General features: G+C 29.9%; 2 protein-coding genes across 2 annotated transcripts; one reads left to right on the top strand and one right to left on the bottom strand.

The window, feature by feature from the left end:
- Positions 1-12,524: 12,524 nt before the first annotated feature.
- LOC109808449 (putative polygalacturonase) lies at positions 12,525-19,753 on the bottom strand. The gene is made up of 5 exons (XM_020371458.3): positions 19,032-19,753; positions 15,178-15,298; positions 14,128-14,376; positions 13,501-13,654; positions 12,525-13,179 (listed from the first exon to the last, which is right to left on the bottom strand). Exons 1-5 carry the CDS (start codon positions 19,443-19,445, stop codon positions 12,648-12,650), a joined length of 1,470 nt encoding a protein of 489 aa, XP_020227047.2. The 5' UTR covers positions 19,446-19,753; the 3' UTR covers positions 12,525-12,647.
- A 2,465-nt stretch (positions 19,754-22,218) lies between these two features.
- LOC145954428 (uncharacterized) lies at positions 22,219-22,665 on the top strand. The gene has a single exon (XM_083068571.1). It carries the CDS (start codon positions 22,219-22,221, stop codon positions 22,663-22,665), a length of 447 nt encoding a protein of 148 aa, XP_082924697.1.
- The last annotated feature ends 3,511 nt before the right edge of the window (positions 22,666-26,176 follow it).

Genomic DNA, 26,176 nt, shown 5'->3' on the forward strand with positions numbered 1-26,176 from the left:
CTCCTGGATGATCAGGGATGATACGAACCCTGGGTAGTTGATGATTCAGGGACGAGCGTACTCCTGGATGATCAGGGATGATACGAACCCTGGGTAGGTGATGCTTCAGGGACGAGCGTACTCCTTAATGATTAGGGATGGCACGACCCCTGGGTAAGTGATGCTACAGGGAGGGCGTGACCCTGGTTTGGTGTGGGAGGCAATTAACTCGTATCACTTGTGTCAGATGTGGCGAGGTCTTGGCATAGTGTTAATTGTAAAATTGGTGTGAATTATGGATGTGGAAATGATATTGTTAATTGTAAGATTGACATGAATTATGAATATGGAAATGATGTTGTAAATTGTAAAATTGGTGTGAATTATGGATGTGGAAATGATATTGTTAATTGTAAGATTGACATGAATTATGAATATGGAAATGATGTTGTAAATTGTAAAATTGGTGTGAATTATGGATGTGGAAATGATATTGTTAATTGTAAGATTGACATGAATTATGAATATGGAAATGATGTTGTAAATTGTATAATTGGTGTGGATTATGATGGATTGAGATATGTATGTGAAATGAGATATGTTAAATGTGAATTGAGATGTGAAGATGATGAATGATTGATATATATATATATATATATATATATATATATATATGTATATATTTTATTAAATAATGAATTATGATGAGATTATATTGTGATGTGTTTGTATGTACTTTGCATATAGATATTTTCTTTTCTCACCGTATAAACTGTGGATATTTTAGGTGAAGAAGATCCGGCTACGAGTGGCATCTAGAAAGTTAATAGTTAAATTATGGGAATGCTCTGATAATGTGACATCGGGGCAGAGGATTTCTAGGACAGAATATTTATATGGATTTGGTATTGTAATAAATGTGTTTAAAATTGTAAACTCTTAAATTTTACCTTTAAAGTTTTATTTTTCAGTCATTCTCTTATATTGAAGAAAGAACAGTTTCAAAGTTTTATATGAACCCTTTTACGAACCCTTTGAAAGTTTATTCTTCTTAATTAAATTATATTATATATGTGTTGGGGTAGTAAGGGTGTCACAAATAATATATTTTAAAAATAAAAATTATATTCTAATAAAATAAATATATAGATTCAGAAAAAATGTTTATTTATTTGATATCTGTCAAATTTTTGAAGGAAATTAATTCTCATGTGATAAAAAAAAATTCTGAATAATGAATTAATTTTTAAAAAAAGTTTAATTATAATATATATATGTATATATATATATATATATATGTCTTAATATTAACATATATAATGTAATATATTAAAACAAATAATTTTTTGATAAAATAAAATTTGTAGCATGCATGTTTTTCTTTTGTGTTTTTTATTTATTGTATACGTTGATTGAAAAAATCAAAATAGTAAAATTGTATACATTGATTAAAAAAATCAAAATAAGAAAAATCATAAGATTTATATTCCATTTAGAATTGTTATTATAAGATATATTTTAAAATAAATTATCATCTAAAAATATATATTAGATATTAAAAACATATTTATATCATAAATAAATTAAACTTTATTTTTATAAATTTAACATATAGATTTTTATATTTTTAATAGTGTTAAATTATTATAAAATAAGTCTATATGATTGTAGTTCTACCCAAATATTTAAAAATTATCTATGATAGATAAATAAGTCACACTTAAAATATATATTTTTAAAGAAAGTTAGGTTCAAACCAAGTAAATTATAATAAAATATAGTATAACCTAATTTATTTTCATCTTTAATACTAATCGTAGATATAAAAAACTTGTAATAAATAATTATAATATATATTTATACCTTTAAAAGATATATAAAATTTTTAATACTACAAATATATATAAAAAATTAAAATAATAAATTAAAAATAAGAAATTAAAAAAAGATTAAAAATATAAATTAAAAATAAGATTTCCGACGGAAAATTCCGTCAAAAATTTCCGATAGAAAATTCCGTCAGAAATTTCCAATGGAATAATTCCGTCGAAAATTTTCCGGCAGAAATTTCTGACGGATTTATTTTTCTGTCGGAAATTTCCATTTTTCTTGTAGTGAGAGGCCAAGAATATCTTGCTTGTAAAATTTCTTTGAACAACATGGAATTCAACACTAACTAACAACTAGATACACGCTTCAACATAATGAAGTTGTTGAAAAAAAGAATAGAACAATATATGGTGAGATGTATGCTAAAGGCCAAATAGATGCCTAAAGAGTTTTGGGTAGAAGCAGTTGCTACTACTGTCTATATCTTGAACAGGTGTCCAACAAAGAGTGTTCATGACAAGACTTCGAAAGAAGTTTAGAGTGGAAGGAGGCCATCAATTAAACATCTCAGAATTTTTGGATGCATAACATATACACATGTCCTAGATCAACTCAGAAAGAAATTGGATGGCAAAGGAGAACGATGAGTTTTCATTGGCTATAGCTTAAATTCAAAGGCATATAAACTTTACAATCCAAAGAAAAGAAGACGATTATTAGTAGAGATGTGACCTTTAATGAGAAAGGCATGTGGGATTGGTCTGCTAAATCCCCAAAGAAGAAAATGGTGATCTCTAACAACTACTAAGAGTTTGAGGGACAACTAGATCCAATTGTTGATGAACCAGGATCTTCTAACAGACGAATAAGGTGTCATCAACTACCAGTTAGATTAGAAGATTATGTTATGGGTAATGATAATAACCCATCTAATGAAGAGATTATCAATTTTTCTTTATTTGCATATTGAGAGCCTGTGACTTTTGAAGAAGTATCAAGTGATGAGAAATGGAGAAAAAGCAATGGATGATGAAATTCATGCCATTGAGAAGAATGAAACATGGGAATTAACATATTTGCCAATGGATAAAAGGTCTATTGGAGTAAAATGGGTGTACTAGATCAAGTACAATCCCAAGGGAGAAAGTTGATTGCTTTAAAGCAAGGTTGATGGCTAATGGGTACAAAAAAAAACTAGGTATTGATTACTTTGAAGTATTTGCACTTGTTGCAAGGTTGGATACAATTCGTATGATTATTTCTCTTTCAGCTCAAAATAATTGGAAGATATATCAAATGGATTTTAAGTATGTATTTCTAAATGGTATTTTGGAAGAAGAAGTACGTATATATATGTTGAGCAGCCTTTAGGATATGTAGTAAAAGGAGAAGAAGATAAAGTATATAGATTAAAGAAAACTTTGTATGGATGAAGCAGGCACCAAAAGCATGGTATATGAAAATTGATTCTTACTTTATGCAACATGGTTTTGAGAGATATCTTCTTGAGCACACTCTATATGTTAAATTTGTTGGTACTAGAGATATTATTATTGTGTGCCTATATGTTGATGATATAATATTTATTGGCAAAAATCCAAAGATGATTGTAGAATTTAGGGAGGCTATGATAAGATGTTTTGACATGACAGATTCAGGCTTGATGTCCTATTTTCTTGGTGTTCCTACCGTAAGTCCATTGTCATTGTTAGGGTCACCGCATCCGAGGTATTGTCCGTTTTGGCACTCGTTGGACCGTCACGATTTTGTCCTTTGAAAGGCACCTCGGTGGGTTAAGGAGGGAGGTGTTTATAAACTACCCTTAGCCTCGACTCCTAAGCGATGTGAGACTTTTAGGCATACCGGAACAAGCCCCCAGTCGATACTAAGGGGCAAGAGTGGCCTAGGCCCTCCTTCTAGTGCCAAATGTTCCTACCGTAAGTTCACTGTCATCGTTAGGGTCACAACATCCGAGGTATTGTCCGCGTTGGCACTCGTTGGGCCGTCACGATTTTATCCTTTAAAAGGTGCCTCGGTGGGTTAAGGAGGGAGGGTGTTTATAAACTACCCTTAGCCTCGACTCCTAAGTGATGTTGGACTTTTAGGCATACCGAAACACTTGGCATTGAGGTCATTCAATAAGAAGATGGAGTTTTTATCTCTGAAAAGAAATATGCAAGTGATATTTTGAAGAAATTCAAGATGGAGAATTCAAAACCAATTTCCATGGCAGTTGAAGAAAAGTTAAAGCTAACAAAAGAAAGTGAAGGCATAAAGATGGATGCAACCCAATACAAAAGTCTGATTGGAAGTTTGAGATATATGACTACAACTAGACCAATTATAGTATTTGGAGTTGAGTTGTTTAGTAGATTTATGGATGAGCCACATGCTTGTCATTTGCAAGAAGCAAAGAGAATTCTTCGTTACATCAAAGGGAAACAGATAGTGATTGGGCAGGAGATGTGGAAACAGAAAAAGCACATCAGGATATGCATTTCATTTAGGTATTGGTGTAGTATCAAGGTCTTCAAAGAAATAACTGATTGTTGCACTTTCTACCACTAAAGTCGAATACATTATAGCAACTAGTTGTGCTACGCAAGCAGTGACGAATCCAGAAAATTTGTTAAGTGGGGGCAATAAAATACTCTGTATCATTTTTACTAAAAAAATTAATAATTTTTAAAAAAATATATTTTTATGGTAAAAAATTTAAAATACCTTATTTTAATAAATTAAATTGTCTTATAAATAAAGTGATAATTTTTTTTTTCTTTTTATCTGAGATTATATTTAAGTATTACTTTATAATTTTTTGTAATTTATTTAATATTAGAGAAATAAAATGATAAAAATTAATAGGATAAAAATAATAAAATTATCAATTTGTTTTCTTTAAGTATTTTCTAAATTTCTACACTCATTTAAAATAGAAATATTTTATGAGTGCAATGTCTACTTTGTTTTATAAGAGTAAATGTCTTTATTTAAATATGTTTAAGTTAAAAAAAAATGTATGACAATTACTCTCATTCCCCTTAATCTAGATCCTCTCCTACCAACACAATATACATATACATGATCAAAGGATTAAAAAATAAAATAAAAATTAAAAAATAACCTACATTAGTAAACTAAATTATGATACATTTAATGAGTAAAGAAGTAATAAATCTTTTAGTAAAAAATATATAGTATATTATAATAATAATAATAATAATAAATAAGAAGGGATTGATAGATTTATTCCACTGAATAATTCATGTTTTACATCAAGTATTCATCCGATCAATTAAAAGTCTATAATGTATAGATCAAATTTATAAAATTAAAATAAAATAAAATAAATATTTGATACTCTGTTTGGTTAATTTAAATTGATGGATAATTATAAAAATTATTTTATATGTTATGTTGAATCTATCTAATGAAGTATCAAATGATTTTCAATTTTTTTTAAAATTTATAAACTTAATCTATACATTAAAAACTTTGAATTTAATAGTTGGATTTTTAAAATTTTGATATAGAATATTAGTTACAGAAATGATGCATCCTCTGAAAGATTTTGGCCAAAAAATCCTCCGAACGTTTAAAATTTTAAAATAATAAAATTAAAAAAATAATTTATTTCAAATATTTTACAGATGTAAATCACTGAATGGTTCGGAATGTTGATTCGGAACTTTGATTCGGAGTCCAAAGCATTACTCTATTAGTTATTGAATAGAGTAGATCTACCAAGACTTATTTTTAGAATAAATAATTTTTTTCTCATAAAAAATAAGATAATTTTATCATAAAGTGAAAGTAATTAAACAATAAAACAAAATATTAATATATTTTATTATATTAAATATAATAGAGTAATTAAAATATATTTAATAATATATATTTTATAAAAATAATTAATATTATAAAAAAAATGAACAAAATTTTAGTGTGGGCAACTGCCCCCACTTATGTAAACGTGGATCTGTCGATGTACGCAAGTATTATTGTTGAGAAGAAATTGTAGAGTTGATGCACCAAAAGCATAATACTTTCATAAAAATATTTTTTGATAACAACCTTGTAATTGCATTAAGCAAAAATTTAATTTTTCATGTACGGTCAAAACACATTAATATTTGATTTCACAAGATATAGGAATTAATAATAGATAAAGAAGTGGAGATTAATTATTACCCAACTGAAGAGAAAGTTGTAGATATTTTTATGAAATTATTAATGATCAAGTTATTTTACAAATTGAAGAAAATGCTCAAAATGATATAAATTTGATTTAAAGTGTGGCATTTCATAATGTTTAAATCAAAGTGCAGTAAAATATTATTGTACTGTGACAATAATATTTTACTTTCGCTTTAAGTAATTGTTCGGCCCGTCGTTTCTTTCCTTAAACATTAAGTTTGATTTTTTTTTTTAATTTATTTATCTATTCTATTAGGTTTCTTTGTCTGTAAAAGGCCATACATGCATACAATGTTTTGTATTAATTAGAGAGGAAATCAAGTGAATGAATTGATTGAGTTTTACACTCTTCCTCCCTTTCTCTTGTTCCTGTTGTGTGCATGATATTTATTTTGAGTGAACAAACATCAATAAATAAAAAAAACAAAGTCGCAACATTTTTGGTGAATAACAGGTTTTAAAGAAAAAGAAAAGAAAGAGAGGGAGAACCAAAAGAAAGAGAAATATTGTATTATATAGATTAGCTACAAAAGAGAAAAGAATACCTATTTATACAAAACAAAAAATAAAACTAAACTAAAAATAAAACAGCAAAAGCTAACAGAAACTAAAAATACATAAAAGAAAAACTAACCAATTAATTTGGTATTACCTTCCTGCAAGCTGGAGAATGTATGTCTAACATACCCAGCTTGGATAAGATGTGATAATTGGTTAGTTTTTCTTTTATGTATGTTTAGTTTCTGCTAGCTTTTTCTGTTTTAGTTTTAGTTTAGTTTTATTTTCTGTTTTGTATAAATAGGTATTCTTTTCTCTTTTGTAGCTAATCTATCATAATACAATATTTCTCTTTCTTTTGGTTCTCCCTCTCTTTCTTTTCTTTTTCTTTAAAACCTGTTATGGTATCAGAGCTCTCTTAGGAGAGCTCTGCTGCGCATCTTCATCAGTCTCATGGATATCGACTTTACCTTGGAGGACATGAAAGACCCCACATGTCTATACTACATTCATCCCAATGAGAACCTTTCAATGGTTCTTGTATCTCCACCTCTTACATATACCAACTATCACACTTGGTATGGATCAATGATGATGAGCTTGTTGATAAAGAATAAAGAAGGTTTCATAGATGGAAGCATTCAAGAACCAAGTGTCGATAGTTCTATTCGTCCATTCTGGCAGCGCTGCAATACTATGTTTCTTGGATGGTTAGTTCGTTCGATGAGTGCAGAAATTGCCCAGTCAATTATATGGAGAAGCAGAGCATCAGAGGTCTGGGCAGAATTAAAGGAAAGATTATCACATGCAGATCTTTTCAGAATTTCATAAATTCAAGAAGAAATCTATAGCCTTAAGCAAGGTGATCTATCAATTACAAAGTATTATACAAGTATGAAAACCTTGTGGGATGAGCTTGAAATCTTGGATCCTATACCCACCTGCATTTGTAACGCAAAGTGCACCTGTGATGCTCTCATGAATCTCAACAAGCATAGAAACACAAACTACGGTGAGATTTTTGAGAGGTTTGAATGAACAATATTCCCCTGTAAGGTCCCAAATCATGCTCATGGACCCTCTTCCTCCCATCAACAAGGTATATTCTCTTGTTGCACGTACAACAAGAAAAATAGTTTCTTGCTGAAAATTCTGGAAATTCGAAGGTGTTAATCAATGTGGCTGGGAACTCTGTTCAAGATACAAAAAGGTTCAATAATTTTAAAGCTTCTACTAACCAGAAATTTCAGCAACAAGGTGGGAAAATATGTTCTCATTGTGGAAATTCAGGTCACACAATTGATGTTTGTTATAAGAAGCATGGATTTCCACCAGGCTTCAAGTTCAAAAATGCAAAATATGCCAACAGATCTGCCAATCTGAGCATTATTGAGAATATTGAGAATGCTGATATCATCAATACATCTAGGCAAGAGAAAAAATTTGGATTCATAGCCGAACAATATCAGAACCTGCTAGCTCTCCTTCCACAAAATTCTAATGACAATGGCACTAATCATATCGATACTGCTCAAGTTAATCTTTCTTCTGTACAACAACATAGCATTATTCCCACTCACAATGGTAAGATTTTAAATACTAAATGGATTCTTGATATACGAGAGCTACTGACCATATATGTTTTTCTCTAACATGCTTCACTTCTTATAAATTCATAAAACCTATTCATGTCAACTTGCCTAATGGTAATTCTATTTTGGCATCTATATCAGGAACCATCCATTTTTCTCCTTTCCTTTACTTAACTAATGTCTTGTATCTGCCTAACTTTCAATATAATCTAATTTCTGTATCTAAACTTACCTCTGTCTTGAACTGCACCTTGACTTTTTCTGATAATTCTAGCTGGATACAGAATTTGAATACCTCCAAGATGATTGGTACAGCTGAGGCTAAAGATGGTTTATATCTGTTAAAGGGACCGGATAAAATACAGTCTTCCATTTCTATGTACAAAAGTGTTAATAGTCATTGTAGTTCTTCTTTTGTTGACAAGAACTTGTGGCATTTTAGATTTGGTCATCTCCCTTGTGAGAGATTGAATGTTTTGCAGAAACAATTTTCTTTCATTAACAATACTAAAGACTTTGTTTGTGATATTTGCCATATTGCTAAACAAAAGAAATTGCCTTATACCTTGAGTAGTACCAAATCTCTTAAAGCTTTTGATTTAATTCATGCGGATATATGGGGACCTGTTTCTATTAGCTCTTCATGGACACACTTATTTTCTCACTATTGTTGATGATTTTTCATGGTATACTTGGGTTTATCTGTTGAAAAATAAATCTGAAGTAAGGAATTTAGTGCAAAATTCTTTTGTTTTGGTTGAAAATCAGTTTGAATCCAAAATTAAGGTTATTAGAACTGATAATGGCCTTGAGTTCAACATGGGGCAATTTTATGCTTCTAAAGGTGTCATTCATCAAACTTCTTGTGTTGAGACACCTCAACAAAATGTCATTGTTGAGAGAAAGCACCAACATCTTCTCAATGTTGCTAGAGCTATTCTATTTCAAGCTAATCTACCTAAATGTTTTTGGTCCTATGCTATTGGACATTCTGTTCATCTTATCAACAGAATACCTACACTAGTTCTTAGAGACAAAAGTCCTTATGAAGTTTTATATTCTGTTGCACTTGACATTTCCATGCTCAAAGTTTTTGGCTCTCTAATAACATAACCAAATAAGATCCTAGAGCAAGAAAATGTATATTCATAGGCTTCAAGACCAAGGGATTTATTCTCTTTGATTATAAGACTAGAGAAGTCTTCATTTCCAGGAATGTATCCTTTTATGAAAATATATTCCCTTATCACTTTGAACAGCAAAGTACTCCTTACAATACTACAACTCCTTTGCCTACATGTTCTAGCACTTATGATATTGATTATTCTCCACCAATACAACAACATACGAGAGCTACAGACATTACTGTTCAGAATTTTGAACAAGCTCAAAATTCAGCTTCTAATCAACCTATTAGACAGTCAATCAAATCAAGGAAGACACCTAGTTACTTGGCAGATTATCATTTCAGTCTCACTTCTTGTTCAGATAAATCTTTTTCACGTCACCAACAAACAAAATCCCCAATCTTATATCAGAATTTTATCGCAAACTTATCTGTTACTACTGAACCTAAGAGTTACTCTCAAGCTGTAAAATCTGAAAATTGGAGAAAAACTAACCAATTAATTTGGTATTAGTGAAGAGCAAAGAGAGTCATTTTTTAAAATGAAAGAAACACACTTCATCTTTACACAAAAAGGACATACACTTCTACAAAATAATACAACTTCTCATGCCTAGACCTAATCAATACACATATCACTACAAGAAAATGACGATTTTGCGACGGTTATATGACCTACATTGCGACGGTTATAACTGCCGCAAAGACAACATTGCGACGGTTTGGGAACCGTCGCAGAGTCGTCCGTCACCAGGCAATTTTGCGACGGTTATCAGAACCGTTGCACAAACCGTCGCAAAATTGGAATTGCGACCGTTTCATCAACTGTCGCACCAAATGCCTCTATATTAACATTGCGACCCTTTCATCAACTGTCGCACCAACTGCCTCTAAATTAATATTACAATCCTTTTTTTAACAGTCAAAAATTATAATTTTTTTTTATTTTAATAAATTTATTAATGTAACAATCCTCATATTTGGCCTTTCAAGGATTTTATTTCACGATATTTCACTGTTTAGCATGTTTTATCCTTACTTGTGCAATTTCTGGGAAACTTCCCAGAAGGTCACCCATCCTTGTACTACTCCAGGTCAAGCACGCTTAACTGTGAAGTTCTGATGAGTAAGCTACCGAAATGTATATGTATGTTGTCAGTATAACTTGTACAGATTAATTCATTTAAGTTATCCTCAAATATACAATCTCATATCTGCATTATAATAATAATATATAATAATTTTATATTACAAATAATAATAATAATAATAATAATATATTTAGTTATTCTTTATTTATATGTACTTACTTTTATAATTAACATCTACTTATTTCGATTTAAAATTATAATTTAAATTATTTAAATTTTTTAATTTATAATGATAATATAATTTATAAAATTATAAATATTTATTTATTACATACTTATAAATTATTTTAATATTTTAAATAAATTATTAATTAATTTAATATATTTATTTACCTTAAATCAAACATATAAAATTCAAAAAAAAATGTATTTATCCTTGTTTTATTTTCTAATTATCAACTATTAATAAAATACTAACTTAAAATCTTATCTAATTATATATAATATTCTCATATCAAATTTAAAACCAAGTATTAGTTATACAAAAATATTAAGATCATATAGTAAATTGTCAATAAGATTTTAGTTAAATAATTTAAAATAATTAATGTTTTAATTATATTGTTAATTAGAAAATAATTTATTCCAAAACTAATTAATTTTTTTATATTAATTATTAGTAAAATTTAATAATTTTTAAATTAACAATTAATTGGATCAATGAAATTCAACACACACGATGAGTTATTGAGCGGAATAACTTTACCAAGAGTTATTTTGTAAGTTATCTTAAATCAAACATATAAAATTCAAAAAATATATTTATCCTTGTTTTATTTTTTAATTATCAACCATTAATAAAATACTAACTTAAAATCTTATCTAATTATATCATAATATTTTCATATCAAATTTAAAACCAGTTCTTACATTTTCGACAAATATAAATTTTTCTAAAATATTTCATCAATAATATAGTTTTTCCTACAAAAATTTTCTCATCAAAAATATAAATTTTCTGACAGATTTAATTTTTTTTTTTTATAAGAAATCATCTTCGATTAATTTAACATTTTGTATATATGATTTAACAGTAAAAGATTTTCAATTTAACGGTTAAATTTACAAAATTCACATTTAATATAAAGTTATTGAGTTGTGTAACACTTAGTAAAATTTACACTGATGTAATTATAAACCCCCTCATATATATATATATATATATATATATATATATATATATATTAAATGTGACTTTTACTAAGTATTACACCGCTCAATAACTTTATATTAAATGTGAATTTGGTAAATCCAACTGTTAGATTGAAAGTTCATATCTCTCAAAGATTATATATACAAAACTTTATATTAATCCAAGATGGTTTGATACTTCATTTTTATAAAACAAAATTGATGTCATATATTCATTTTAAAATACACTAAAATATAAACAATTTGATTACCTTCCAGTTGTTGTTCAATTTTAACAAAATTTGATATACACTTATAAAGTGATATGAACTTTCAATTTAACGGTTGGATTTACAAAATACACATTTAATATAAAGTTATTGAACAACATAATACTTAATAAAAGTTACATTGGTATAATTATAACCCCCTATATTATATATATATATATATATATATATATAGATATATATAGGGACGGATGTACATTTGGAATAGTGGGCACTTGCCCCACTACTATTTGACATATACATAATTTTTTATCTAAAAAAATAATATATTTTAAAAAATAAAAATTATATTCTAATAAAATAAAAATATAGATTCAGAAAAAATGTTTATTTATTTTATATCTATCAAATTTTTGAAAGAAATTAATTCTCATGTAATAAATTTTTTTTTCTTAATAATGAATTAATTTTTTAAAAAAGTTTAATTATAATATATATATATATATGTATATATATATATATGTCTTAATATTCACATATATAATGTAATATATTAAAATAAAAAAAATTTTGATAAAATAAAATTTTTACTATGCATGTTTATCTTTTGTGTTTTTTTTTTATTGTATACGTTGATTGAAAAAATCAAAATAGTAAAATTATATATATTGATTAAAAAAATTAAACTAAGAAAAATCAGAAGATTTATGTTCCATTTAGAATTGTTATTATAAAATATATTTTAAAATATATTATCATCTAAAAATATATATTAGATATTAAAAATATATTTTGGTGAAAGGATGCAACCTTCCACTCATTTCTCACAAAAAGATCTAATACATACATCATCGGACATTAAATGAGGCCTAATTAATGTCTCAAAGGTTGAGAGTTCCGAAAACAAGACAAGTCAAATTTCATAATCTATATCTGATACATTCATGGAGGAACCTTGCTTAACAAGCTGCCCTTGCTCATTGTACTGATCAAAGTTCTCACAAGGAGCAGGAAAGACAGTGCCTAACACCTGACCTTGGGCAAAGGAACACTGGAACCTAGGCTTGTTCACGTAGCTGTAGGCTATTCCAACCCTCATATCCTGGATAGTCACATTTCTTACCGGAATCTCTTCACTACCTTGAATTCGAACCGGCACACGAACTCCCTGGCCGCGAACATTGGTGAAGCTTATGTCACTGAGTATTGGAAGTATTGTAGGATCGTATCCAGATACAGGGTGTTGATTGTAATCTGTCTTGATCACAATTCCAACACCAACATTTTTGAACACTAGATTCCTGAAAGTTATTTGGCTCACATATCCACCTCTTCCGGGTGCAGTCTTGATTCTCATGCCACGCCTTGATTCCCATACAAGAATGTTCTCCACTAGGATGTCGGATACCCCACCAGACATCTCACTCCCTATTGAGATCCCGGAACTGTTGCATTTCACACAAACAGAATTTGATCACTCAGAATGCTTGTGTTTCCATGATTCAAAATAGTATGATGATTCAGGAAAATCCATTGCCTTGATATATATGATATGTTACATAATGAGTAATCAATTTTTCTAACATACAAAGTGCATGCATGACTGTATGTTTGGTTTCACATTTAAGATTACGTTTAAACAAAAATCACATTAAAATTGATGTAAAAGTAATGAATTGTTGTTTCAACTAATCAGGTTAATGTTATGCCTGCGTCATGTGAGCAAGAATGATCAAAAAGTGACTTGAGTTAGCATTTCACTTCACCTGACATTAGAGCGAACAACTAGGTTTCGAATTACTATATTCCTAGAAGGCTTTCCATAAGCAATTCCATAATGATCCCAGCCACTTTTTACTGCAATTGCATCATCTCCCACACTTATGTAACAGTCTTCTATCAACATATCCTCACAAGAATCTGCTAATATCATAGAAATTGAGGCTTGTTAAAATTCCTCGTACAATAAATGATACAAAACAACAACAAAAAAAGCCTTATCCACTAGCTAGGTAAGGTCGGCAGCAAACAATACTAACATTTTAGTAAAACGTAATCAAACAATGCACCCCTCACTTCATGAAAATTATAAATATAAATCTAGAATTTTTGTATTATATGCTCCCTATTTTTATATATTTGATCTTACCGGCCCAATTTGTCACTCTATTGTCAAATTTTGACTTTTATTAACTTAGTTTCTTTCTTACAATTCACTCCATTTTTAGCTCTCTGAATATTTAGATATCATTTAACCTCTTTTAAGTTGGTTTAATTGGAAGCTATCGAGATCAAAGCCTCTCATGAACATTAATAACTTAAAGTAGAGGATAGAAATAACCAGCACATCATATATTTTGATATGAAACATAGCATTTGTAGAAGATACATGCCAGGATCTATGCCATCGGTATTTGGGGCGTTGTACACAGGAGCCAATATAGTAACATTTTTAACTGTAACATTTTTGCAGTCATATGGATGAAGTGTCCAAAACGGAGAGTCACGCAAAGTAATATTTGAGATCACAATGTCACTAGACCACAATATCTGAACAAGAGGTCCCCTTGTGTGGTGGAGAAGCTTCTGGAAAAACTTTGTCCACCATATTTGTCCCTGTCCATTTATGGTACCATTATGGCCTGTAAACCAGTGAAACATATTGAGATTAAGTATTACGCAAAGAAAAGTAAAAGAGACCAGCAATCTGTACGTTAGCCTATATTTTTTTATCATCATCTTGTATGGCTCCTGATTAGTTCACTCTTCTTATAAGTTGTCTTTTACTTCTTCATAATCTATATACAAGTAAGACAAATACTTAAAACTTTTTAATTGAAATATAAACAAATTTTTAGCAAATCAACCTTATTTAATATTCTTAATTCAAAATACTTTCATGGTAATAAATAAAAAATTATTTATCATGGATGTTGTTAAGAATATTTAAAAAAATATAATATATATTTTATATGAAATTATAAAAATTAAATGCATTTAATGAACTTTTTTAATTTGTATAAAATTAGTTATTTTTTATATTATATTTATACTTATTATAAAGAGAATATCTTGTTTTCATATACACAATTTTTAGATTATTTTATTTTTAAATTTTTAAATAATAAAAATTAATATTAAAAATTAATTAAATCCGAGATTTGAATCCAAGATTTTAAGATTAAAAGACTAATACAATATCAATTATTTTAATAAATATTAATATTCTTAAATACTTTTAAATAAATATAGAAGAACGAGATGCATTCATCCGCTAATATAAGTTTAATGGGAGTAATCGATATAGTTTATGTGAAACAAGTATACTTGAAAATAAACTAAATATTAGGTGTCAAAACTAATTAAAGAAAAATTTGGACAATATTATTTTCATTTTGAGATTCTAAAATAAAAGGAGAAGATGATGGCTTTTTGATCCTGACCTGTTATTACAACATCTCTAAGATTTTGACCATGAATCAAACTGCTATATCGAGGCCCTGGATGCTCCCTTCCATCCCCATATGATGGCAATGGAGGCATCAGTGGCCAATACTTTTCATCCTGTTAATCATCACACAAGATAAAAAAAAAATATAATGTAAGTAAAAAGTTTTAATCAAGAGAGTGGAAAGAGATATATACAGGTCAGGTTATATCAAAATCAAGAAAAGATAAGAGTGGAATAGCAGGAGAAAAAAGTTTGATGATAAATTGCAGCAGAATGCATAAATAATGTGAGTTACCTGAGTACTCGTGAAATTTTTTTTTATTGAAAAGTTATAAATATAACTAAAGTTAAATATGTTTTAAATTACTGTAAATATGTCTTTATCTAATTTTTGTGAAAAAAAAATTCAATTTTATACATGGACATGAATCTAGTTAATTTAATTTTGATATGAATAAATAAACGAAAGACATTAACATAATTAAGGTAACAAAAAATATTTTAAATTAAAATAATTATAGTATTTTTAAGTATATAATTTAATTAAGTAATATATTTATTATTTTATATAAATAAGGTAATTTCATATAGTTTTTTATTTTTATTTTTAATTTATTAGGAACATCTATCTTTATTGATTTAATATTGTTCTTATTTCTTAATTCATTAATTTACATTTAACATTCTAATATTTTTCAAAAATAATATATTGAGACACTTATTATTTACTTATAATATTTATTTTTTTCGTCTTTGTAGACAATCATGATTTGTGATGTATTAAAAATTATATTACAATAAGTCAAAAATTAATGAATTAAAATGAAAATTAATATATTAAAAGTACATTATAAGCATTTAAGTCAATTATAATATTTTTAAAAAAAATTATAATGTTAAAATTAAATTAATAAATTAAAAATTAATAAAATATTAAAAGCAATTAAAAAAATTACTGTTCATAATATATTTATAATTAAAAGTAAATTATAAAAGCAAATTTTACGTGATTGTATTATTTATTTAAAACAATAAATACACTACCTTATTAAATATATACTAAAAATAATTTAATTATCTTAATTTAAAATATACTTTATTACTTTAGTTATCTTAATATTCTTTATTTTGTTAATTATATGAACACTAAATTAACTAGAATCAATTATTTAAAAAGAATATTGAGAATCCCATAAAAAAAAAAGAATATTGATAAAAGATTAAGATCTAAAATTGACAAAGTATTTTGCAAGAAATAAAATGAGACTAAGTCATTTTCACATGAACTTAAAATATATTTAAACTATATAATTATCACATTTTTGTTTTTGTTGTTTTTGTTTCATCTAGCTATCACCTTTTTTCATATTTTTCTCGTGTCTCTTTCTTGTCTCTTTCTGTTTCAATCCAGCCATTAATAAAATATAATTAAAAAATATCTTGTTAACAAAGTTTTGTCACATCATGTCCCCAAAAGACGAGAAAATTTTACATTTGTTTCTACTGATTTATGAAGAAAGAAAGGCAAAGAAAAGAGAGAAGAGACGTTAAGCATCTTTGCATTTTTGTAAAGAAAAGAGATGAAAGCCACGTAAGATTTAAGAAAATTCCATAATAACCCTACCTCATACATACAAAAACTTTATAATACAACAGAGAAACAACGCATAATCGATTATGCTTTTTATATATACAACATAATCAATTATGCTATATACATATATACAGCATAATCAATATATACAACATAATCAATTATGTTGTATACATATACAGCATAATCAATTATGTATATATATATACAACATAATCGATTATGCTATATATATAGCATAATCGATTATGCTGTATACATATATACAGCATAATCAATTATGTCGATTATATTATATATAACATAATCAATTATACTATATATATAGCATAATCAATTATGCTGTATACATATATACAGCATAATCGATTATGTTATATATATATATATATAACATAATCGATTATGTTATATATATATATATATATATATAACGTAATCGATTATATATATATATATATAATATTAATATTTAATATATAATATTTTAAATTTTAAATATTTAATTTATAGATATAAATTAAATATTTATTTAAATATAATATTAAAAAGTAAAAATATATAAAAAATAAAATAATATATATTTATAAAATTAAAATAATAATATTTTTATTTTTATTAATATTAATATTATTTTATTATAATTAGTATCATTATTATTTATTATGATTCTTATTATTTTTTTAATATTTATTATTATTTTTATTATTATTTATTATTTTTTAAAAATTATATTTATTAAGATAATTTTATTGTAATTATTATTATTTACAATAAATAATATTATACTTATTTTTAATCTAAGGATAAAAGTATAAATTATATATTCATCTATTAAATTTTTAATTTTTATTTATCATTAAATTTAAAGTAAATATTTAAATTAAATTATTTTTAATTAATATTTTATAATTTTTTAATTAAAATTTATATATTTATCTTTTAACTAAATTAATTATAATTTTTTTTTAATTTAAGGGCAAAATAGTAATCTTACATAATTATCAATTAAAAAATTTATTTTTATCTATCACATCAATTAATTCACTCACAAACTTTCACAAACTTTCTCTACACTTTCCACTCACTTTCCTTTAATTCAAACAACCTTACTTTCCATTCACTTTCCCTTCAAATCTTTCCTTTTCCACTCCCCCTTTTCCATCTTCAAATCCAAACAAACCCTAAGTCTCTAACATCATAAATACTTATCTATATATATATATAGTTTTTAAGTATAAATTAATATGATAATTTTTATCTATTAATTTTTAATATTTCCCCTAAAAAAAATTTAAAATTTAAAGGAAACATAAATTATTTATTTAATAATTTAAATGCATGAGGTGTCAAAATATTAATTTAAATACATTTAAAAAAAAAGGGGACCATGGTCCCCTTCCCTCAGCTCCTTTTATAACAGTGCTCTATTATTTCATTTTCAGTGCTGTACTAATACTTGAGTAAATTCAAAGTTTCGTTTCAGTAATTCACGTTATAAAAATCAATATTAACTACCAATACTAATTTATTGTGGTAAAATGTCAATTTTAATCGGAAAATAATTGAAGCCACATTTTTTACGTGAGCTGAAATGAAATGGCAATAAAAGCAAGTCCTTTACTTTTGATAAGTCAATTTTCTTATGACAGGCTGTATTAGTCCTTTTCTGATAGGCCATAACATTTCTGTCGCTACTTTTTTTCTTTTTTCCTTTTATTTTGCCACTTATATTTCTTTTCGGACACAATCACATGTGAACATCCCATCCAAGGTTCCAAACCATAACTCACTACTTTCAAAGAGACCAACTCCCTCAATCAAACTCAACCCAACACTATTTATTATCAATATCATTACCATATTCTCCAACACATTTTATTGCAAATAAAAAACTAAATAAATTATTTCATTAAGTAAAATTCACTTACACATAAATTAAAACATATATATAGAAAAGCTAATACAAAAAGTATTTTATAAATTATACAAAATTTGTAAAATTACTCCGACACTTGTTGTCTTTTCAACATTTTAAATTAGTCTTTACGAGAATCATAGTGTGATATTTTTCAAACACGTAAGGAAAACTATTATAGAGTACGAAAAGTGTTAATTAAACGAAAAAACATGTTATTACCAAAAGTAAGTGGTTTCATAATTGGAACACAGAGTGAGATAGTTAAACCAAAACAAAACAGTGCATTCCGAAGGAGACGATAGTAATGAATTGAGATTCGAAAGAAGAAAACCTGAACAGCAAGTATAACAGCATGAGTAGCGAGAAAAAGAGTGATATGACTGGTGAGATTAAACGGCGCAGTGAGCCAGCGTCCAGGTGGCACGTTGAGTTGACCGCCACCCCTACTCCCCAACTCGGAAATAGCCCTAACGCCTCTCTCAAACGCCTCCGTGTTGAGAGTAACGCCGTCGCCAACGCCACCAAACTCCGTCAAACAGAACACCGCGGGGCGCAGCTTCGGCGGCGGCGCGGGCGCAATGCCGTCGAGAGTGAGAAGCCCGTTGGTGGAGTTCCTCTGCCAGACGAAAAGCGAGGCGAGCGCGGCGACCCAGAGGAAGGCGAAGAAGGTCCTGCGCGAGGCGAACGGCACCGTTTTGGGGCGGACGATGAGCCAGCCGAGCTTCCCTGCGGACCTCTCCACCATGGTTACGTGGGTTGTTGGCTCGAAATGCGTGGTACTAGGAATAAGGAAACTAAGAAGTAAGAAGGCGAGGTTGTTTTCGAAGGTGGGTGCGGTGTGTGGTTGGGGAAGTGATAGGTTTGGAAGCAATTGGTAGAGATGTGGGGTGGTGTAGTGCGAAGTGGTGATAAATGGAGTGTATTGGAAGGGAAGCACCGCACAGTGTGTGAGGTCGAAAGCGAACGGGAATTGAAAGATACTCCTACGATAATGACGGTACAATTACAGCCAAAAATACGGTGGTTCACAATTTGGCACATCATCAACCTTTTTAAGTATCGCTGGCCACGTTCCACAATTGCACATGTCTTACGTACCTATGCCATCCTCGTAGATAAGTACTTATACATATATAAGTATGCAACTATGCATAGTTATATATGATGCATATACATATATAAGTATACATAGTTATATGTCATGCATATATAAGGGTTTATAATTATATTGATGGAATTTTTACTAAGTATTACACTATTCAATAATTTTATATTAAATGTCAATTTTGTAAATCTAACCGTTAGATTGAAAGTTCATATCACTTTATATATGTATATCAAATTTGGTTAAAATTGAACAACAACTTAAAGCTAATCAAAGTGTTCATATTTTTGTATATTTTAAAATGAATATATTACGTCAATTTTCTTTTATAAGAATGAAGTATCAAATCATCTTGGATTAATATAAAATTGTGTATATATGATCTAAGAGTAAAGAACTTTCAATCTAACGGTTGAATTTACAAAATTCACATTTAATATTAAATTATTAAGCGGTATAATACTTAGTAAAAGTTACACCAGTATAATTATAATCCTCCTCATATATATATATATATATATATATATATATATATATATATATATATATATATATATATATATATATATATATATATATATATAGAGGAAGATTCAAACGACACCGGTGTAACTTTTACTAAGTGTTACACCGTTCAATAACTTTATATTAAATGTGAATTTTGTAAATCTAACCGTTAGATGGAAAGTTCATATCTCTTAGATCATATATGTCAAATTTTGTTAAAATTGAACAACAACTTGAAGGTAATCAAAGTGTTCATATTTTAGTATATCTTGAAATGTATATATTACGTCAATTTTGTTTTATGAGAATGAAGTATCAAATCATCTTAGATTAATATAAAATTTGATATATATGATCTAAGAGATATGAACTTTCAATCTAACGGTTGGATTTACAAAATTCACATTTAATATAAAGTTATTGAGCGGTGTAACACTTAGTTAAAGTTACACCGGTGTCGTTTGAACTCTCCTCATATATATATATATATATATATATATATATATATATATATATATATATATATATATTTTAGAGTAGTGAATTTAAGGCTAATTCAATCCTACAAATTGATTTATAAGGTGACGATTATTTTCCAGTTATATACTATTTAATTGTTTAATTTTTAATATCAATGTCAGACTTGAGTTTTTTCAATATAATATATAGAAAGTTTAAGTTTCCTTTTTTAGAAAAAAAACATCTTTAACATGAATTTTTATATTTTTATATATAAAATGATATTTCCGTTGAATTTTGTATTTTCTTGGGTTAAATGTTTTAGTTTCTCGAATTCAAAATTTGGTTTTTTTAATCCTGTAATTTAAAAAAAAAATATTTTAGTCTTTATACTCAAATTTTGTTAAAAAATCTGTTAAATATTTTCACATAAAATCTACATATTAATCTTCCTGTTAGTAAAAATATCATATTAAATTTAATTGATGCTGTATAATTATTTCAATGCGTCATTTTTAAATATGTTATTGATGGCAGAAATTAAAATAAAATTTTTAAAAATTAAAAAAATTAAAAATAATATTTTTAAATTTAAAAGATAAAAATAAATTTATTCTAAATTTAAGAGATTATAAATGTATTTAAGCCTATTCTCTTTTTCACTAATTTGGTTTTCTTCAAAATAAAATGTTTTTGTCCTATTTTTTTTAATTAAGAAATGTAGCTTATTATAATTTTATTTTCGTGATACTTACTATCTTCGCTTTTTATGTGAACGTGGTAATGATTGGAAAAAGTTTATGGAGTGTGAACTATGAAGTGACAGCACGTTTCTAATAACTACAAAAACCTAAATGCACACATTAATGATTGGACAACGATGCAGTTGCATTTTAAATGCAAGAAATACGAATCCAAATTTATCGGGCAATAAAGAGTCTAGGTTACTTTCATTAAAGATCCTACGTTATTTGTTTATAAATTGAAGAAAAGAAATTAAATTATTCGTAAACAACTATGTTCTCCACTTTCTATTTCGAGGATATTGAAGTTTATCCCAAGTCCCAACACATTACCCTGAAGGGTTGGCTCACCAAATTCATGGATAAAAAAAAGATATCATTTATTTTATTTCGAAAGTCAAATGCGAGTTTAACATGATGTAATCGTTGGAATCACTACTTAATATTAACATGTTGATTCAACACGCTGAATATAATTTTTTTTTATTAATAACTATTTGATATTATATTATATTTATTTTAATTGTCATATAAATATAAAAAAATTATATATTAATTTGAATTAATGAGTCAAAATATTAAATAATTTTTAAATTTTTTAAAACTTTGCAGACTTGTACAAAATTCACTTGCTTTCTGCCTCCAAGAATTTTCCAAGAACTCTCCAAGCTTGAAGGAGGTTTCTTGCACACCCATGCTTAGGCATGGTGGACATGTTCACTTGTCCTTGGCCTTGCCTTGGAACCCCGTCACCTTTGAGGTCTTACAAACCTCCGTTAAAACTCAAGATCCTCAAAGATGCATACCAAGAGGGACTAGCAAGGTGCTCTAAGCACCTCCATGGGAGAGTCCTTTTGACTAAAGGACAAAAACCATTGAAGGTAACCGATTTGAAAACTAAACTTTCATCTTTGTGGCGTCATATTGCTGGATGGAACATCATCCCTCTCAGCAGGGGCTACTTTGAGATAGAATTTCAGAGCTGCAATGATCTTGGCACTGTTCTTGCGGCTAGAACATGGGAATTGAATCCAGGATTGCTTCGGCTTTCTCTTTGGAAACCAGATTTTAATCCAAAGAATCATAGGAACTCTCTTGCTCAAGTATGGTTGAGAATCTTGGAATTGCCTCAAGAATATTGGAACCCATAAGAATCATTCTTGTAATAGCTGTTGTAGTTGGAACGCCAATCACCTTGGACAAAGCAACCTTGCAAATGACGTATGGACACTTCGCTCGAGTCTTGATTGAAGTTGATCTTGCGAACAAGATTCCAACCCAGTTGCTGGTGGAACGTGAAGGTTATGCTTTCTTTGTTACTTTTGAATTCGATAGGCTGCCTATGTTTTGTTCCAAACGCCACTGTATAGGCCACGTTAATTCTGCATGTAATGCGGATAACCATGCAGAAGCAGCTAGAGCAAAATCAAACAATGAGCTAAAGTTAAATCACGAATCATGGAAAGCACCACCTGGCTCAACAGTTGCAGGACAAAAGTCAGGTGTGTTTGCAGCTGATCAAGTAGGTGATCCAGCTACTTCAATTGCACCGAGACAACAATTCGAGGAGCCAGCTGAACTAATAAAAATCATATGGCTAGTCCTGTTTCAGCACCTGATATGGTGCAGGCTGGTGGATTGGATGGTGACGCTGCTGCTGGTCGGCCAAATGCAATGATCACGACACCGCTTGGCATTGATGTTGCACCGCTTGCAGCACGTGAAGTTGCAGCCCTTGTTATCCGTGGAATTGAGACATTGAGAATCAATGATATAACACATAAAGGTGCTAATTTAGCTACAACTGCTCAACCGAATACAACTGTTGACTCAGCTGCTAAAGATGGTGCAGCTGCTAAAGATGTTGCAGTAATCCAAGCATCAAATTCTGATGCTAATCCGGGTAAGTCAGCAGCCGAGACAAGTGCAGCTACTGATCCAGCAGCAGATATGGATAGTCAACATGATGATAACTCCCTTGAAGGTATGCCCTCTCTGGAAGATCTTTCCAATGACCAAAATCAGCTGATCAGCTCGGAAAAGGACATCTCAAGTGCTGCAGCTGATCATGTAGTTGGTGCAGTAAATGTGACAGCTAAAATTCATATTCCAGGACCTAATACAAGACATAAGAAATGGGACTTTGCTGCCATTATGAACGCTGCTTCCGAGTTTGATCCAAAGAAGGTGGATCTTTTACCCCACGTCCCTATCCTTGAAGAGATTGGATATGACTGGGAGGAAGGATACTCTGATCCAATCAAGATCCCAAATTCGACGCCTAAAAAACCAGAAGCGGATAGGCCTCGAACTAGAACAAGATCAAGAGCTTCTAAGTCAAATAAGCACCCATGAAGGAGCTGTTAGATGATAGTCTCTAAGTGTTGTATTTTCCGGTTTGGTATGGTAGTTTGGTGCCATGATTTCACTGTCCTAATTATGTCATATTGGATTTGTATTGTTGGTTTAGGTGTTGCTTTGGCATTGTGTCAAGGCTGATCTTTTTCCTTCCTTTTTTGCTTAGATTTTTTGTAATTTTTGTAATCTTTTTGGTGGGTTTTGGTTTTGGTCCCCCACTTTGTACTTTTATCTTTTCTTTTAATTTTAGCATTTCTGGATGTGGAGCACATGATTGGTGCGTTGCGGGGTGCTAAACTAATTAGGACTCCTGTGAGACCCCGCAGCCACTCCCTCCCTTCTCCTTTCCTTGTTGTCCCTCTCACTCTCTTTTCTCATTCTCCCTTCTCCTTTCACTCAAAAATATTTGATACCAATTTCTTCTCCTCAGGCCAAGACTGTGAGCAAGGTGGTCCTTTTCTCGTGGAGTTAGTTGATAGCTGGGCGTTTATCTTTTTCTCCGTTCGTCATTCGTCTTTTCCTTCGCTTTCCCGGAAGCTCGGAATTTCTTCACCGAGGTAAGGGAAGCTTGGTTCTCGCTGTTTTTGGCTGTAACTGAGTCCAGGAACTCATTTGCTGTTGGATAATTGATGGTTTTTGGCTGAAATTGCTGAAGATGGGGTTTCGGGGTTTTCCGGGGTTTGATAAAAATTTGGTGATCTTTCCTTGTTTGTGGTTGCATGTTGAAAAAGTTGGTATTTTCGGGTTGTATGATGAAAATGTGATGTTTTGGACCGATTGCATGTGCCTGGGGTGTTGATTTTGCAGGTTTTGGGTGGATCCTGTTTGAATTTGCGCCGGGCTAAGTTCGTCGCGCCGGGCGTGAGTTGAAATGGGGAATCCTAAGGGTGAATCGCGCCGGGCTCGGGTAGAACCACGCCGGGCGCAATAGAACTCTGTAGGTCTCTGGTTGAGAATTGCGCCGGGCTAGCTTTTAATTCGCCGGGCGTGAATTTGATTTTCAGAATTGGACTTTATAGTCTTCATAAAAGTTGTAGCCTTGGATGTTAGCTTTCCAATGGCGCTGAAATCACCCAAAAAGGAGTTTTAGAACTCCAGATATGGCTGTTTTAGTGAAGAGGGGTCAAGCTGCTAGCATTACTTATAGCTGTTGCGGTTTTTAGAATTTTTAACAAAGTAGATGAAGGAATTAGGACTTGGTGTCTTCATGAGAGTTGTAGGAAATCTTCTTATCTTTCATATGAGATAAGGATGAGTATGGTAGGAGTAGTATAATTTCTGATGCGCTGTTTTCTGTGAAGGCTGCCATTTCACATTTAGTGATTTTGGTTAAGTTGGAAGTTGTTTTAGGTGCTTAAGTTGATTGGTGTTGTTTGGGTGGGTAATTTGACAAGATAGATGAGTTGTAAACAAGATGGTTGGGTCGTATTATGTGTTGAACATGTTGTACGTTGTGAAGTTGTTGATCATGCTATTTTAAGCTGTTAATGATGAATGTTGTTGAACTGGGTGATGATATTGATGTGTTGCGCTGAGCGCGACCCTTGTCGCGCTGGGCGTGAGACTCCTTGGGAGTCTCTACCTCGAGGGCGCTGGGCGCAATTTGGTTTGCGCTGGGTGCGAGACCAAGGGAGGTCTCTGCCTTACCTGTGCTGGGCGCGGGTTGGGGCACGCCGGGCGTGTGAGACTCCTTGGAGTCTCTGCCTGGCCTGCACTGGGCGCAATTGGGTATTGCACCAGGCGCGAGAGAGCTTTAGACTCTCTGGCTAAGTCTCGCCGGGCGCAGGCACGCTTGCGCCGGGCGCGCTGGCCCCTGGAGCCCTTTGGTTGTGCCACGCCGGGCGCGACCATGAGTGTGCCGGGCGCGTGTGAGGATGTGAAGATATATGCTAAATTTGCTGATAATATTGTTTTATGCTGATTAATGCTGCCCATGTCGTGTGATGAAAAGTTGTGTTGTGCTGTATGTTGTTAATGATGTAACGCTGAGTTGTGTTGTGTGATGCTAATGTTGAACTTTATTGTTTGAGTCGAGCTGAATTATATGTTGATAGTTGTTCGATTATGCTGGAATTGCGGAGCTGAGATGTAATAGATGCATATCGTTGTGCTGAGCTGGGCTGTTATTGATGATTTTAAATGCTGATTTATAATATGGTTGTGCTCTAGAATGATGAGCTGAGTTGTGAGTAGTAAGCTGTGTTGAATACTACTTAGCTGTGTTGTATGCTGATTTTGCTGTGCTGTTATAGCCGCTATGTCGGTGTTGTTAGCCACTATTGTGGTGTTGTTATAGCCGCTATG

The sequence above is a fragment of the Cajanus cajan genome, chromosome 1 (genome assembly GCF_000230855.2).
Source record: "Cajanus cajan strain Asha chromosome 1, NIPB_CcT2T_4, whole genome shotgun sequence".
Classification (NCBI taxonomy): Eukaryota; Viridiplantae; Streptophyta; class Magnoliopsida; order Fabales; family Fabaceae; genus Cajanus; species Cajanus cajan.